Source organism: Spinacia oleracea, chromosome 1, assembly GCF_020520425.1.
Source record: "Spinacia oleracea cultivar Varoflay chromosome 1, BTI_SOV_V1, whole genome shotgun sequence".
Lineage (NCBI taxonomy): Eukaryota > Viridiplantae > Streptophyta > Magnoliopsida > Caryophyllales > Amaranthaceae > Spinacia > Spinacia oleracea.
The window spans coordinates 133,025,982-133,040,686 of NC_079487.1; the positions used below are offsets into that span (position 1 = coordinate 133,025,982).

At 35.4% G+C, this 14,705-nt stretch overlaps 1 protein-coding gene across 2 annotated transcripts; it reads right to left on the reverse strand.

Annotated features, from left to right (window-relative positions):
• LOC110785621 (uncharacterized) lies at positions 1 to 1,732 on the reverse strand. Of its 2 annotated transcripts, none has more exons than XM_021990109.2 (2): positions 1,574 to 1,732; positions 1 to 336 (listed from the first exon to the last, which is right to left on the reverse strand). In XM_021990109.2, the coding sequence occupies exons 1-2, from the start codon at positions 1,644 to 1,646 to the stop codon at positions 53 to 55; spliced, it is 357 nt and encodes a 118-aa protein (XP_021845801.1). In that variant the 5' UTR covers positions 1,647 to 1,732; the 3' UTR covers positions 1 to 52. The 2 variants fall into 2 exon arrangements, with proteins under 2 accessions (XP_021845801.1, XP_021845802.1); XM_021990110.2 differs by lacking the exon at positions 1 to 336 and adding an exon at positions 371 to 808 and having other exon boundaries at positions 1,574 to 1,702.
• Positions 1,733 to 14,705: the final 12,973 nt, after the last annotated feature.

Genomic DNA, 14,705 nt, shown 5'->3' on the forward strand with positions numbered 1-14,705 from the left:
TTTTCTGTTATTCAAGGTAGCTTCAGATTTTATTGATGGAGCATGTTTACAGTCACTCTGCATTGAGCATAATTCCCCTGTTGGGTAGGTACAGGCACGAGTTAAGTACACAACGACATGGTTCGCAACACTCATTCCAGGATGAACAATCTCCACCACATTGAGTGCACTTCAACTTGGTTGATGTTGATGAAGACTCATCCTGTTCCTGAAACTCTGACGGCTCACGAACATCATGCAGTTGCAGAACTGCTTCTGCTTCAAGCAGCTGCTTAAGTAAGCTTCCATTTTCTTCCTCTCTAGCCACCTTTATCTTCTCATCAGTAAAGGTTTCTCCTACATAACACACATGCTTATTATTATACCATAATGCAGGAACAATATCTCTGTGTTCTTATTATAAATACAGTACTGAGACTGAATTACATGAAACAGTGAGCAAATTCAGAGAATAAGCTGACATTGTTGTTAATTAAGAAACCTACTTAGACTCGCCGCATTATTACATGAAATCATGGTAGTTTAAGTACTAAACTCTAATTAAGTTGATGAGATGGTATTTTCCGAACGCATCGAGGTATAACAATCTCCCATTTGATAAGGCAATAACAGTTCCTACAGCAGTTTCTCGATGAAACACAGGCTGCACCACAAGGTATACACTTCAACTGATCTTCTAAACTTGCATCTTCTTCTATTTCTTTGACCAATACTAATGTTTTTGTTTCTGCCTCTATCAATTTTTGCATTAATAAGCTTCCACTCCCTAGTTCATCCTCTACATTTGTCTTCTTAGCAAATGTTTCACCTATAAAAACATAACATACATGTACCTAACTAAGTCTCTTTTCGAGGAATAATACACCAATCAAGATGTGTGAACTAGTTCGCCTAGAAACAAGAGTCTACACTAAACATAGGGGTGCAAACAAGCCGAGTCGAGCCGAGTTCTACACTGTTCATGTTATGTTCATTTAATTTAAGCGAGCCCGAGCTCTCAACCGAGCTCAAAAACATGTTAAAGCTCGGTTCGTTTAACAGATTTTGTGTCCATAAACGGTTCGTGAACGTCTCGTTTATGAATCGAATCGAGTTCATAAACATGTTTTTTATTCTTAAACGGGCTTTTTATAAACGATTTTTGCTCTTTAGAGTTTAACTTGTTTGAAAACATAATTTGAAATGTGCATTAATTTAGCAATTCAAATTCAATTTTTAAAAAATTTATTCCATGACATTATCTTTGGATGTTAAAAGTTAAAAATATGATTTTTACCTAAAATGAATCAATTATATATGACAAATTTGATTATGAACATGAATGAGCTTGTTCATGAACATAAAATAAAACGAGTTGTTCATGAACATAAATAAACGAGTTCTTCATGAACTTAAATGAACGAGCTACATATGTTCATGTCTAAACAGTTATTAAATAAACGAACATCACGAGCTTTAGCTGAGCCCGAGTAGTTTAGTGAGAGTCTCGACTCATAGTCTAAACAGTTACATCAAAAGAAAACGGAACGAGTTCAAACAAATGAACGGAACGAAGAAAAAGAGAGAATTGAACCTGATTGAGTGAGCAAAAGCAGAGCTGAAATGACCACGATGAAGAAGGTTAAGGTTAATGGAAATTTCGCCATCTCTGAATCTCTGATTATTTGCTCAACCACTAACCACTCAATTTGTTCACTCACTCCCTCACTCACTCTTATCCAATTCCTTCTCAATAGATAGAGCACGTGTTTCACGCCTATGACCTATGGGCCTTTGTGATCCTGGATTCTGAAAAGCCATATATTTTCATAAATTAACCTCATTGGGCTCACTCAGCCCATTAAAAGTTAATTGATCAAAAAAAAAAGGAAATTGTCAAGAAAAACCTTTTGTAACCCAAATTTGCGAGAATACACCTTAATGTAATTTTTTTTTGTGAAAACACACCTTAATGTAAATTTTTTTGTGAAAACACACCTTAATGTAATTTTTTTTTTGCGAAAGACAACAAAATGGAAGTTTTCGGCATTCATTGAGTTTTTTTGGTCATTGACTTGCACGTGAAAAACACGTGTGGCTTTATTTTGCTAACTACATCCAATTTTCCTCCAAAATTCTAAGCTTCAAAACCTAAAGTTGAAAAAAAAAAATCAAGCTTAAAAATTCAAGACTCGAGAAATAAGTGTCTTTAGCCAAACTTAAGCCACACGTGTAAGTCAATGGCTGGAAAAGTTCAGTCAATGCTGAAAAATTCCCTTAGGTTGTCTTTTGCAAAAAAAAAACAGTAAGGTGTGATTTTACAAAAAAAGTTATATAAGATCTTTTCTCGCAAAATTTGGATTATAAAAGATCCTTCTTAACACCCTAGGCGTCGGGCACAAAGGTAAAACGGATGTAATGAGCTAACATGAAATTGTTCTTTTCACTTGAAATGAGGTGCTTTAAATTTCAGTAGTTTTGATCAAATGTGCTTTAAATTTTTCTGGTCTTGTAGTCCTCTGACTTGAGTATACTCAAATTAACAAAATAAATAACAAAACGATTGAATATCAAAATCCAAAAAGGAAAAGAAAAAAAAAGGTGTTTTCCCCACCATAACAAGGAGAGTTCTTTCTTCAACTAAAATGCAAACACGTAGGATTATCTTTTATATAAACCTGATTAACCAAGAATGATTGAAAACCTACCATGAAGTTGGGAAAGGAACCCTTAGTTGCTCTTTATCAACACAATCTTGATCAATTTTAAATCTAGGAAACGACTAGAAAAAGAAAAAAGAAATTGACAAGCAATTTAAATCGGATTTTCTTTACTCTCGTATGTTACATAAATTTAATTTAATCAACATTTTTAAAAGGTGATTTCCGTGGAAAAATTAAAATTCTTTGAATTAAAAGAGTCATTCGTCATCCACAAATAGGCTTAAGATGAATGAAAAATTAGGAATTGATCTATCAATCTAAAAAAAATGACACAATCATTTTATTATTATTGACCACCTCAAACCAAACAACAATTAATTTAGCTTACATTTCATTTAACAAGTAAAAACACAAAAACAACGCTGACCTCCTGAGAAGTTCTCGTGTTGCATTTCTTTTAAAACGGACCAAAATAAACCCAAAAATAACAAATAATTTTACACATAAACAAAGATGTAATTAACAGAAATATATATATTTAAATTAAAATAGCCCAAATTGCCATTGTATTGACTTGCCGGCTTGCTTGGTGTTTCATCATTCATCTCCCTTCACAAATCTTACTCTTCTTCTTCCTCGTTTGATAATAATAATTGCTTTCAATTCCATCATACTGATCCTTATGTGACTACCAAGAGAAGAATGTTGAAAGCACAAACAAACGGTCGAATTCGATGAAACCCGACCCGTGTTTCTCAAGATCCATGAAGACACTCCTCCCATATTGTAATAAGCACAACCATATTTATCAAAAGGGATAGTTTTTGGGAGGAGTTTTTGAGGAAGTTAAGCCATGCTTCCTAAGTGAATTTTGTTATATAGGAAGTGGGGAGTGCAATAAATTTATGTAGTGGACATATTTATATTACTACCTCCGTTCCCTTTTGTTTGCCCGGCCTCCAAGCCATTTTCTTCTTTAATATACTTCCTCCGTTCCTAAATAGTTGCACCGTTTTGACTTTCACATTTCCCAACGCATAACTTTGACCATCAATACTTATAATTATGTATTAGTAAAAATTATAAAAAGTTGATATATTTAAAATATATATTAAGATAAACCTAATAATACTTTATATAATAGTTTTTAATTTTATTTATTAGTAGAAAATTGAGATCAAAGAAACACAAGTGAATAGTGTCAAAAGTCAAAACGGTGCAACTATTTAGGAACGGAGGAAGTATTAGTTTTTGATGGAGTTTAATTGAGAAAGGACAAAAATAATGGAAATATGCATTTTACGTGGGAGTATCTCAATGTATATATTTATGGGTACAGTCTTTTATGAACGAATCAAAACAATAAATGGAGCAAACAAAAAGAAACGGGAACAAGTATATGATTGCGGGAGTTGAGAATCATAACTGAACAAGATGATGACTCTTTCCAGCAGTTTCTTTTGGCTCTTGTTTTTGTTTATTCCAATATGAAAAAGGTTGGATGAGGAATTATGAGTCATTTTCTTGTGCTTTTGACGTGTTCTTTCTTTAGTCGCATTGTCACTATATTGACCCGTACGTACTTGTATTATGTAGCTGGTTTTGTTTTCTCTTGGGCACTAATTGGGTGTATGTAATTGTTGTATTGCTTATAAATAATCATGTGGTGTTAGTGCAACTAGAGTTGGGCACCATGTAGCGCCACGTGTGGGGCCCATTGGGCTAGGCCTATGATGGATAAAAGAAGAGTGTTGTGTCATGCTCGTGCCGATAGTTCATATATGAAGTCTATGTACCTTTTGACTCACACATGGTGACATACTGACGTACAATTTTTTGTTTATATATAAGGTTAAAAACAAGTGGATCGTCTTGACGTGTTGATTTTAAATGAACAATGACCTTGTCGTGACTTAAGTACTTAACTGACTCGCATGTTAATCTGACTCATACAATTCGATCTAGACGTTGTATATAAGACCAAATGCATATAAAGCTCTATCACAACACTCTTTACCACTAAAGCATGAATCAGTATGATTTCTTCTTCCATTAAATTATTTATAAACTCTTTTTTTGAAAGATCGGGGGGTGGGGGGCTTCCCCTACCCGCCACCCCCTAACATACAATAGGATCCTAACGTCAAGATGAGGCCATCATTCAAAGGTCAACGAACGAGGTGGCTACTATCTTATTAGTTTCTTTTAGTATTTACAAGCGGTTTGTATCACGTAGTAGAACTCATATTATCCCCCCAGACTTGCTAAATGAGTTATACTCCCTCCATTCCTTTTTGTTCTTCCCATTTCCTTTTTTAGCATTTCTTTTTGTTCTTCCCCTACTGAATCTTTACTATTTTTGGCCATAGTTTTTTTACCAATTTACCCTAAGATTCCCCACTATTTACAAAAAATACCCTAAGATTCTACCCTTTCCCACCCACTTTTACCCCACCCACCTTATTTAATTAATTAACCTAACCCTACCCCCCCTCCCTTTATTACCCGTCCCTATCTCACAATCCCTCCCTCACCTCTCATTCTGATTTCTCTCTCTCACCTCTTCGGATCTCTCTCTCTCTCTTATTTCACTCTCTCTCTCTCTTAAAATTCCTCCCCTGTTCTTGAGAAAACCCTAGGTTTTCCGCCTCTGATCTGGGTTTTCCTCTCCAAATCTCGCAAATCTGAAACGTTTTCGCAGAAAAACGTTCATAAAAATTACTCGGAATCATTTTCCGATCAGATCCCCTCTATTTTTGTCCCCTTTTTGGTCCCTAATCGTCGCTGATCTCTGTTTTTCTGGTACTTTATGGGTTCTTCTTTGTCTAGAACTCGAGGTGATTCTGGGGTGGGAACTTCTGGTCAAAGAATCCCCGATTCCAACTGTGATTGGGGATCCAAGTGCAACTGTCCCAATAACGAGCATTCCTACTCCGCCGAATATAAAAACAATCTGTATTTGGCCCAAAAAGAAAATACGAGTACTCGAAACTATTTGGAAGAATGGTTTCGGAAGAGGGAAGTGGAGCCAGGAGAGGAGGTTGAGTCAAAATATGACGATCGGAAACCCACTCCCTCAGATCTGCGTTTTTTCGGTGAAGGAGATTCCGATGAGGTATTAATTTTGATTTTTTGCGATTTATTTAGGGTTATTGATGTCGATTTTATTAAAATGGTTTGATGAATGTTTGCATGTCTAAAAAAGTGGGATTTGATAAATGTTTGATTTATTTGGAGTATTGTTCATTAAACTCGGATTATTTTCTGGAGTAGTTGCTCTGATTTCCCATTGCATGTGTTAAAAATGCAGATCTGGTATTTTTTCGAATTTTTTGGGAATTTTTTGGAGATTTGTTGGATTCATTCGGGCTTTTTATGTTATTCTTTGCTCTGTTTTCTCATTGCATGTTGTTAAAATTGAGTTCTGATTTTATTTTGTGCTCTGTTTTTTCATTGCATGTTGTTAAAATTGAGTTCTGATTTTATTTTGGGCTCTGTTTTTTCATTGCATGTTGTTAAAATTGAGTTCTGATTTTATTTGGAGCTATTTGGAAATTATTTGAAGAAAATCGGAATATTCATGTGTTTTGTTGATCTGTTTTCCCATTGCATGTGGTTAAAAATGGGATCTGGATGTATTTGGGATATTATTTCACATTTTTTGGGTAAAAATGGGATCTGGATGTATTCCGAAAATTAGTTGGATTTTAATGGAATTATTGTGTGATTTGCTTTCATTTATCTCATTGCATGTGGTAACCATGGTGATCTGAAATTATTTGGAACTTTATTTTGAGTTGTTTGATTAAATCTGATTTTAATTCATGGTCCCCTGTTATTTTATGATGGCACTAATCATGTTGTTTGTCCCCTATTGATTGCAAGGAACCAAGTGGGTCTGATTCATTTGATCTGGTGTATGTTGGAGAGTGTGAAAATGAGAATGGTGATGCTGTTGGGTCTCCAGGACAACTTTCATCTGGTTATCCCTCCTCAAAGAAAGGAGAAAAGGGAAAAAAATCGGCTTCAGCATCTGATGATGCTTAGATAAGTCTGTCTCCTTTCTCCCTTTTTTCATTTTATTGAATGCTGGCTAGCTGTGGAGTCATAAGGTGGATGCCAACAACTGTGATCTGTTGTTGGCCAGGGGTGTTGTTGTTTGGATGATGATGTTGTGATTAGTTGTATGGATGTTGATGTTAGATAATGATGTTATGATATTGATATTGATAATGATGATTGGATGATGGTGTTTCCATATGGTTATGAAATTTTGTGGAATGTTGTCTGTGTGATGAACATGATTTGATGGCTTAATGTCCCCTGTTTTATGGTATGTTTTGTGTATGATAAATATGATGCTTTGGTGAGTTTGAGATTTGTTCAGTATAACTATGTTTTGGATTAGTAAAGGCATGAAATGAATATAATTTGGGGATAGGGTTTGAGTTATTTCAGTCCTCTCAGTGTGGCCTGGTGTTGAATGCTTAATGTCCAAGCATGTCCCTTTAGGATACAATAATGTCCCTTCATTTATTGTGATCGATGATGAGTCTTTTTTTTGCTGAGGAACAAGTCCAACTAACCACAAATGCTCGTGCTGCCATTAGTATCAGTAATGATATTTCTCGGGCGCTAAGTGTTTGTGGTTTGGAGTTGTTTTAATGATGCTTGGGGACATTCTGAGATCAATATTAGGAGGTTTGTGATCTTCAATGATGTGATTGTTGATATTCTGAGATCTTTGTTTTGATAATTGTCCTTTAACTTCTTTTGTCGAACGGAGTGAATGTCATTTCACACAATGGAATGTGAATATCAATCATTCCGTTCGGCAGAAGAATGTTAAAGATATGATAGTATTGAAACTACTTGATCAATGATGTGTGTCAATATGTCTGAGAAATGAAACCCTACATGTTAATCATCTGTTTAATGCTTCATGTCCCATGAATCAGTGGAGGTCTGTGATGAGTCTTTCATTTGATGAGGTTCAAACCCTATGTTTTTATCAGTTCATGGTGATCTGATGCATTGTTGATTGTTATTGTTATGCTTGATCTGTGATGAGTCTTTCATTTGCTGAGACTCAAACCCAATGTTCCAATAACAATTGTGCACCATTAGCATCATTGATGCTCTTCCGGAGCTAAGTGTTAGGGGATAGGGTTTGTGTCAATGATGCTTGGGGACATTCTGAGATCTTATGTAAGGTTAGACAGGAGAGGCAATTCATGTCTTGCAAAACATGTATAATGTGTTTCTGATATTCAATGATGTTAGTGTTGATATTCTGAGATCTTTGTTTTGATAATTGTCCTTTAACTTCTTTTGTCGAACGGAGTGAATGTCATTTCACACAATGGAATGTGAATATCAATCATTCCATTCGGCAGAAGAATGTTAAAGATATGATAGTATTGAAACTACTTGATCAATGATGTGTGTCAATATGTATGAGAAATGAAACCCTACATGTTAATGATCTGTTTAATGCTTCATGTCCCATGAATCAGTGGAGGTCTGTGATGAGTCTTTCATTTGATGAGGTTCAAACCCTATGCTTTGATCAGTTCATGGTGATCTGATGCATTGTTGATTGTTATTGTTATGCTTGATCTGTGATGAGTCTTTCATTTGCTGAGACTCAAACCCAATGTTCCAATAACACTTGTGCACCATTAGCATCATTGATGCTCTTCCGGAGCTAAGTGTTAGGGGATAGGGTTTGTGTCAATGATGCTTGGGGACATTCTGAGATCTTATGTCAGGTTAGACAGGAGAGGCAATTCATGTATTGCAAAACATGTATAATGTGTTTCTGATATTCAATGATGTTAGTGTTTCTGATCTGTGATGTATGTGTTGATAACCTGAGATATTTGATTCTAAACATGTCCCTCACCACCAATCACCAAAGGGAATACAGATCATGTCACATCATTGATTGATCTAGTATCCCCTTTGGTGAATTGGTGGTGAGGTTGTTAATCATTTAGAAACAAATCTGTCAATGATGTAAAACAACTTAACTGTGAGTCAATGATGTTGCCTTGTTCATTGCTTCCTTGTTTTTGCTGCTTTGTTCTTGTTTCTTTGTCCATTACATCTTTTGGCACATCGGCATCCAATGGGGAAGAATTTCCATCTGAAAATGATGTGATATGCATTCTTTCCATTTGGATGCCGATGTGTTTAGAGATGTGATGTGATAAAGTTTTTGTACTTATGCCTTGTGATCTGTGATGAGTCTTCATTTTATGAGTGTCAAACCCTTTGTTTTTCAATCAAACTCATGCACCATTAGCATCCATGATGTTTTTCAGGAGCTAAGTTTAATTGGAAAGGGTTTGATTCAATGATTTTTGGGGACATTCTGAGATATTTATGAATCTTTGTTTATGTGAGGCATATTCCATGTGTTATCAATGATGAATTGATTGTTTTTGTCAAAATTACATCTTTTGACACATCGGTTTCAAAATGGGAATAATTTCCATCTGAAAATGATGTGATATTATTATTTATTTCCATTTTGAAGCCGATGTGTTTAGAGTTGTGATATTGCAAATGCTGCCTTGTTCTTAAGAACCCAATGCTGCCTTGTTTATAGTGTTGCCAATGCTGCCTTACCTCTTGTGCCTATGCTGCCTTGTTCTTGTTATGTACTCATTTGATGTTTATTGCCTTGCCTTGATTACTCTACATTGATGTGAATAAGAATGATGGAAAAAAAACTTTACTAAACTTAAACATGAGATTCATTCATTGATGCTTCCAAAAGATATGCTTACAAAATGTTTTGCCTACATGTTATGCTTGCATTTAAGCTTACAAAAGTGACACATTGGTTTTACTTGTCAATTTAAAAACATGTCCCCAAAACACAAAAAGTTATCTAATTGTTTTCACCTTGCTTCACTGGTTTGCTTTCCATTCATCATAGAGTTGCATGCATTCATTAACTGCCCATATAGGTGCCTTGACTTGCTCTGGCAGTCTGCCTTCATCTTCTAAAATCTTCTTCTTGTTGTGTGGAAGTTGGTAATCATTGTTGCCTTTGTGTTTTAGAATCTCATTAGAAACAAACTGTAATGTCATCCACACATTAGACAATGTCTTAGGATGCAACTCATTAAAAGAATCATACACTGCTCCACTTAAGTCCTCCACAGTTTTAGGCATTTTCTTGTGCATAAGTGATTGTATTGACCTGAAAAATCCCAAGTCCAAGATGTTGCAATCTGGACTGTTTGCTGGCTGTTGAGTCAACACAAAAGTGAACCCATCTTGTTTGTAGTGTAGTTGCCATTCAGGATCATTTTGCAATATATGTGCCTTTGCATTATCTTGAATGATATAGATGACCTTTTCCCCTTCATGTGGTGGCCACTTTGCCTTGATTGCTGGAATTAGCATGTTGATCATCATTGCCCTTGTTTCAATTTGATTCACAGACTTCACTGGCTTTGTTTCAATGGTCCCCTTTACTCTGTTTTTTGATGTCCTCTTGGCTGCAACTGCATTTGTGAATGGAAATATGCCTATTTTACCATCAAATTCACAATTCCCATTTTCACCCCACCTTGGTCTGGCTACTGCTGCCATGAACATGAATTTTGGTATCTTGGTTCTTGAACTTGCACTTCTATGTGGATAGGGTTCATTGTTTGCAAGATAAACTCTCTGGTTTTTTTGAGTCAAATAAAACCACTTCTCATCAATATGAATGAAGTCATACATGCTGTAATAAGTTGGTTCCTGTGGTATAGTGTAATCCATTATTAGTCTGAGTACCCACCTCATCCTTGCCATTTTGCATGCATCTGAAATGCCTGGATGCAAGGGACTTGAGTGTGGCTTAATAATTTTCCTCTTGATGAGCCTCCATACTATTGTTGGTCCCAAATTGAGCATTCTTGCAAGATCTACAATGCATGTTCTGTCCCCCATGGCTATTTGTGCAATAGAGTCATATGTGACTTGAACCTTTTTCCTGCCACACTTGTGATACTTACTTTCCACCACATATGAATTCATTGCTGCCTTCTGCTTTTTTGCTTTGTCCCATATTGACCCTATGGTTTTTCTGTTGTAATCAAATTCTATGGCTGCATCCCTTATTGTCCCAAACAAAAGAGTTTCTGAATCTGGAATTTTTCTATTCAGCAGGTACACCAAAATTTCAAGCCTCAATTCATTATTTATTCTAGGAGTCCTAGGCTTATGATGATCTGTTCTGGGTGTTGCTGTTTGATGATGAATTGGTGATGCATTTTCTGATGGTGGTGGAAAGTTCAAATCAAAAAGAAATGGTACCTCTTGAAAGTTGGTAGTTTGCTGGTGCCCTTCCCCTTCTACTTCTGGTACTTGCTGTACATATTCAGTGCTGTTTGGTACATCTTCAATAAACCCAATGTCCCCAAAATCAGCAGCAGTATTTTGAGAAGCTTGTACCAAGTCAGCAGCATCATCACCTACCTCTGAGTCAGAATCGGAGTTAATGCCATCGCCTTCATCATCAGAAAATCCGAGGAAATCGTCATCCTCTTGATCTGAAGCCATTAAGTCCCCTGTTTTTTTGCTATTTAATGCTGAATTGAGGAAGAAATTTTGGTGTTTTGCTTGTATTTATTGAACTTGGTAAAAGTCAGATTTTGGTCTTTTGTGGGGGGAAAGTGACCCTATTTATAAAGGGAATTCACTATGTCAACCCCTCAAAAATTTGGAGGGAAATTAAAAATCCCCTGTTTTTTTATTTGGGGGGAAAATTTGGAGGGAAAACTGAAATCAATTGTTTGGGCTTAATTTCCAGCCAAAAAAAACGTGAGTCATTGTATGATTAAATCTGATTGGTCCATGTAACAGCTGATGGGTCCCATACCCCATGTGACTGAATTTTTTTTCTGATTTCTTTCATTACTTTAATAAAATATCTACTTTTCTCCCTATTAATTAAATACTTTCTCTCTCTTTATTTTATTCAATTTCTTACACCCAATCATTATTCTTACACCCAATCATTACTCATATCCCAATACAAACCAAGATTCAGTTTTCTTAAACCACACCCAACATTCTTTAGGGGAAGAACAAAAGGGAATGGAGGGAGTAGATTGTAGTTTGTGAACTACGGAGTATTTTGTTTTATGTAACTTGAGACTATTTTTGTTATTTACTCGTGCTAAATTCAAGAGGGGTATAACAGACATTGTACTAAACATATTAGTTGAAAATAAGAGGTGCTTTCTTACTTTCGTGGCTACTTTTTATTGATTGAGTGGGTTGTCTTTTGCTATATATGGTGTATGTACCACGGTCCAAGCCGTACCGGTAGAACCACTAACTTATGTTCCCTCTTATTATTTGCTAGCCGGCGTGCGGCTTGGCTAACAAGCTAGCTAGCTTAGCCAGTTTACTCGGACCAATCACAAGCTTCTAATTTTCTAGCATTCTTACGTGGCACCACTCCTAAATGGACAAGTTTTAGAACTTTTAAGCCGAGGTTTGGAGCTCTATAAGCCTTTTGTTTAGCCGATGATTAATTGATGATGGTTGTACTTGAATAATCAATTGTGGGTTATGATGATGTCATCTCCCACTCTCCATCTTGTACAATGTACTGATGTACGTGTCTAACTTTCAAATGTTCTAACTTACTTGTAAATTATTTTTAACTAAACAATACTCTCTCTGTCCCGGAATACTCGAATCGGTTTACACAGTTTAATGCAATGTAATTGACTTCTTATTTAATTAGATGGTACTCCCTCCGTCCCAAAATTATAGTCCTGTTTGACTAAAAACACGAATTTTAAGAAAAATAGAATTAACTGTGTGGGAAATTGAAATATAGTTCATTGATGATAAAAAAGTAGAATATAATACTCCGTACATGTAAAAAAGAATAAAGTATATGGGGAAGAGAAAATAGTACATGTTAAAAGGAATAAAGTACATTTTCTTTCGATTTGGAAAACAGGACTATAATTTTGGGACGGAGGGAATAGTTGATAGCCGGTTTTTTTTTAATATTGATAGTGGAAAATGTGTCAACTTTACGAGGAGATAGTGGAAAATGACTCACTTTTTAATATATTTTTTAGGGAGTAGATATATAGAGTTAAGTACAAAGTTGGGGACTAACCTTTACAACTTTTCACCGTTTGGGACCTATACTTTTTTTTTTCACCGTTTGAGACCTACTATTCATTTTCCGGCCAAATTTAACCAAGGCATAGAAAAGATTAGTCCCTTGAGTTAAAAGGTTGGACCCTTGAGTTAAAAATTCACATGGCACCCTTAAAGTTATCTTCAAGTTAAAAAGGTTAGACCCTAATGTTAAAAATCTCATAAAGTGATGAGAGGAGAAACAACTTTGGAAAATTTGGGGCTTCATAAATTTCGATTTGTTAATTCATTCCATTACCTACGGTGTTCTCCATCGGATAGAAATTTTTGCCTGGTTTGCTATCATGGGTAAACTTAATACAACGCCATTAATTTGGTTTATACACCGTAGGTGTACTCATTCCCTAATAACGATGTACATAATAAACTAAATAATAATAATAAGACTATTAATTATTTAATTAACGATTACGCTTTTTGTAAACTTATTAATTAATCCGTAACTTTTTATTTAATTTACGACTACATGTATAGGAATTATATGCTAAAACATGCAAACACTTATCAATCAATTTAACTAGTTCAAATAATAAATTGTATTAATTTAATATACATGGGTACATATTTAAAAAAAAAAAAAATTAATATTTATTTCAAAGGGTTGAATGAATTACTCATGTAAAGATACCATACGTTTCAAATAACCGTTCCCTTATTGTTTAAATAGAACACTAAAGCTGTGGTTGGTCTTTTGAGAGGACAGGTCTATTAGGTTTGCGAATTTTTCCATTTTTGAGAATATTGTGTAGCAACAATACGACACTGCAATAAGATGTTGATGCGGACGGTAGACACCAAACTGAGGTGGCGCTCGCACACGATGATAGCCTAGTTGATCGTTGGATCGGAGTAGGGACAAAAAGAAGAGCAGGGTGAAGCACCAACAACGAACATTGGATCAAGATGAATCTCTAATTAATGTCTGGAGTTGAATTGAGCAATCAAATATTTTGATCGCAATTATAATTACAACATCGCAAAATTGTGATCGCGCTCCGAATTCATCGCATCTTATCTTGGGCTCTCGCGGTAATACCAGTTTGGTTGTAAAATGCTGTATTTTTAAAAAAATAAAATAAAATAAAGGATCTTAATTGATATTAACCACCGGTGAGTTAAAGGTGGGTTAAATGGCTGGAAAATGTGAATGAGGTCCCAAAAGGTGAAAAAAAAAGTATAGGTCCTGAATGGTGAAAAACCCAAAAGGTTGGACCCCAAACTTTAGCTTAACTCTAGATATATAGGTGGGTCTATGGGTAAGTATAATATTAATAAAGTATACGGAGTACCATTTATAGAAACGGTACAAGTAATCCGGAACGGTTTTATAAGAAAAGCGTTGCAAGTATTCCGGGACGAAGGGAGTATCTTTGAACGGCATCCGGTCAAACAAAATGAGCATTATGCATAATAACTACACATATTAATCTCTTTTCAGAACCAATTATCAAAAGAACTAGGTTTCCCAAAACAGAAATTGGAAGCACACAAACCTTGAATTTAACAAACAAAATGTGAAATCATCTCACAAACACATAATTTGCACTTTGATAGTTCAACACAAGGGTAAATTTGTATTCGTAGTTTCGTCTAAAGTCACAAATTGCATTTCTAAATTCCAAAAACAAATTTCTCACAATACTTAGAAACAGATAACCCATAAACATGAATAAACAAAATCATCCAAATTTTTATCTTTCGATAACTGAGCATCACAAACTGATCATTCAACTTCATTGAATTAACGAAAAAAGAGAAATTACCGCAAGGTATACGTCTGAGATGGCAGTTGATTCGCATGATTTTTGAGGCTGATCCGGAACCAATTGATCTTGGTAAAACACTGGGCCGCCAACACGGGCCGTGGTCCAT

Coding starts and splice junctions, on each gene's coding strand:
- LOC110785621 (XM_021990109.2), bottom strand. CDS start 1,646: ATGGCGAAATTTCCATTAACCTTAACCTTCTTCATCGTGGTCATTTCA. Junction 337..1,573: donor GCTTTTGCTCACTCAATCAG/GTTCAATTCTCT, acceptor TGTGTTATGTAG/GAGAAACCTTTACTGATGAG.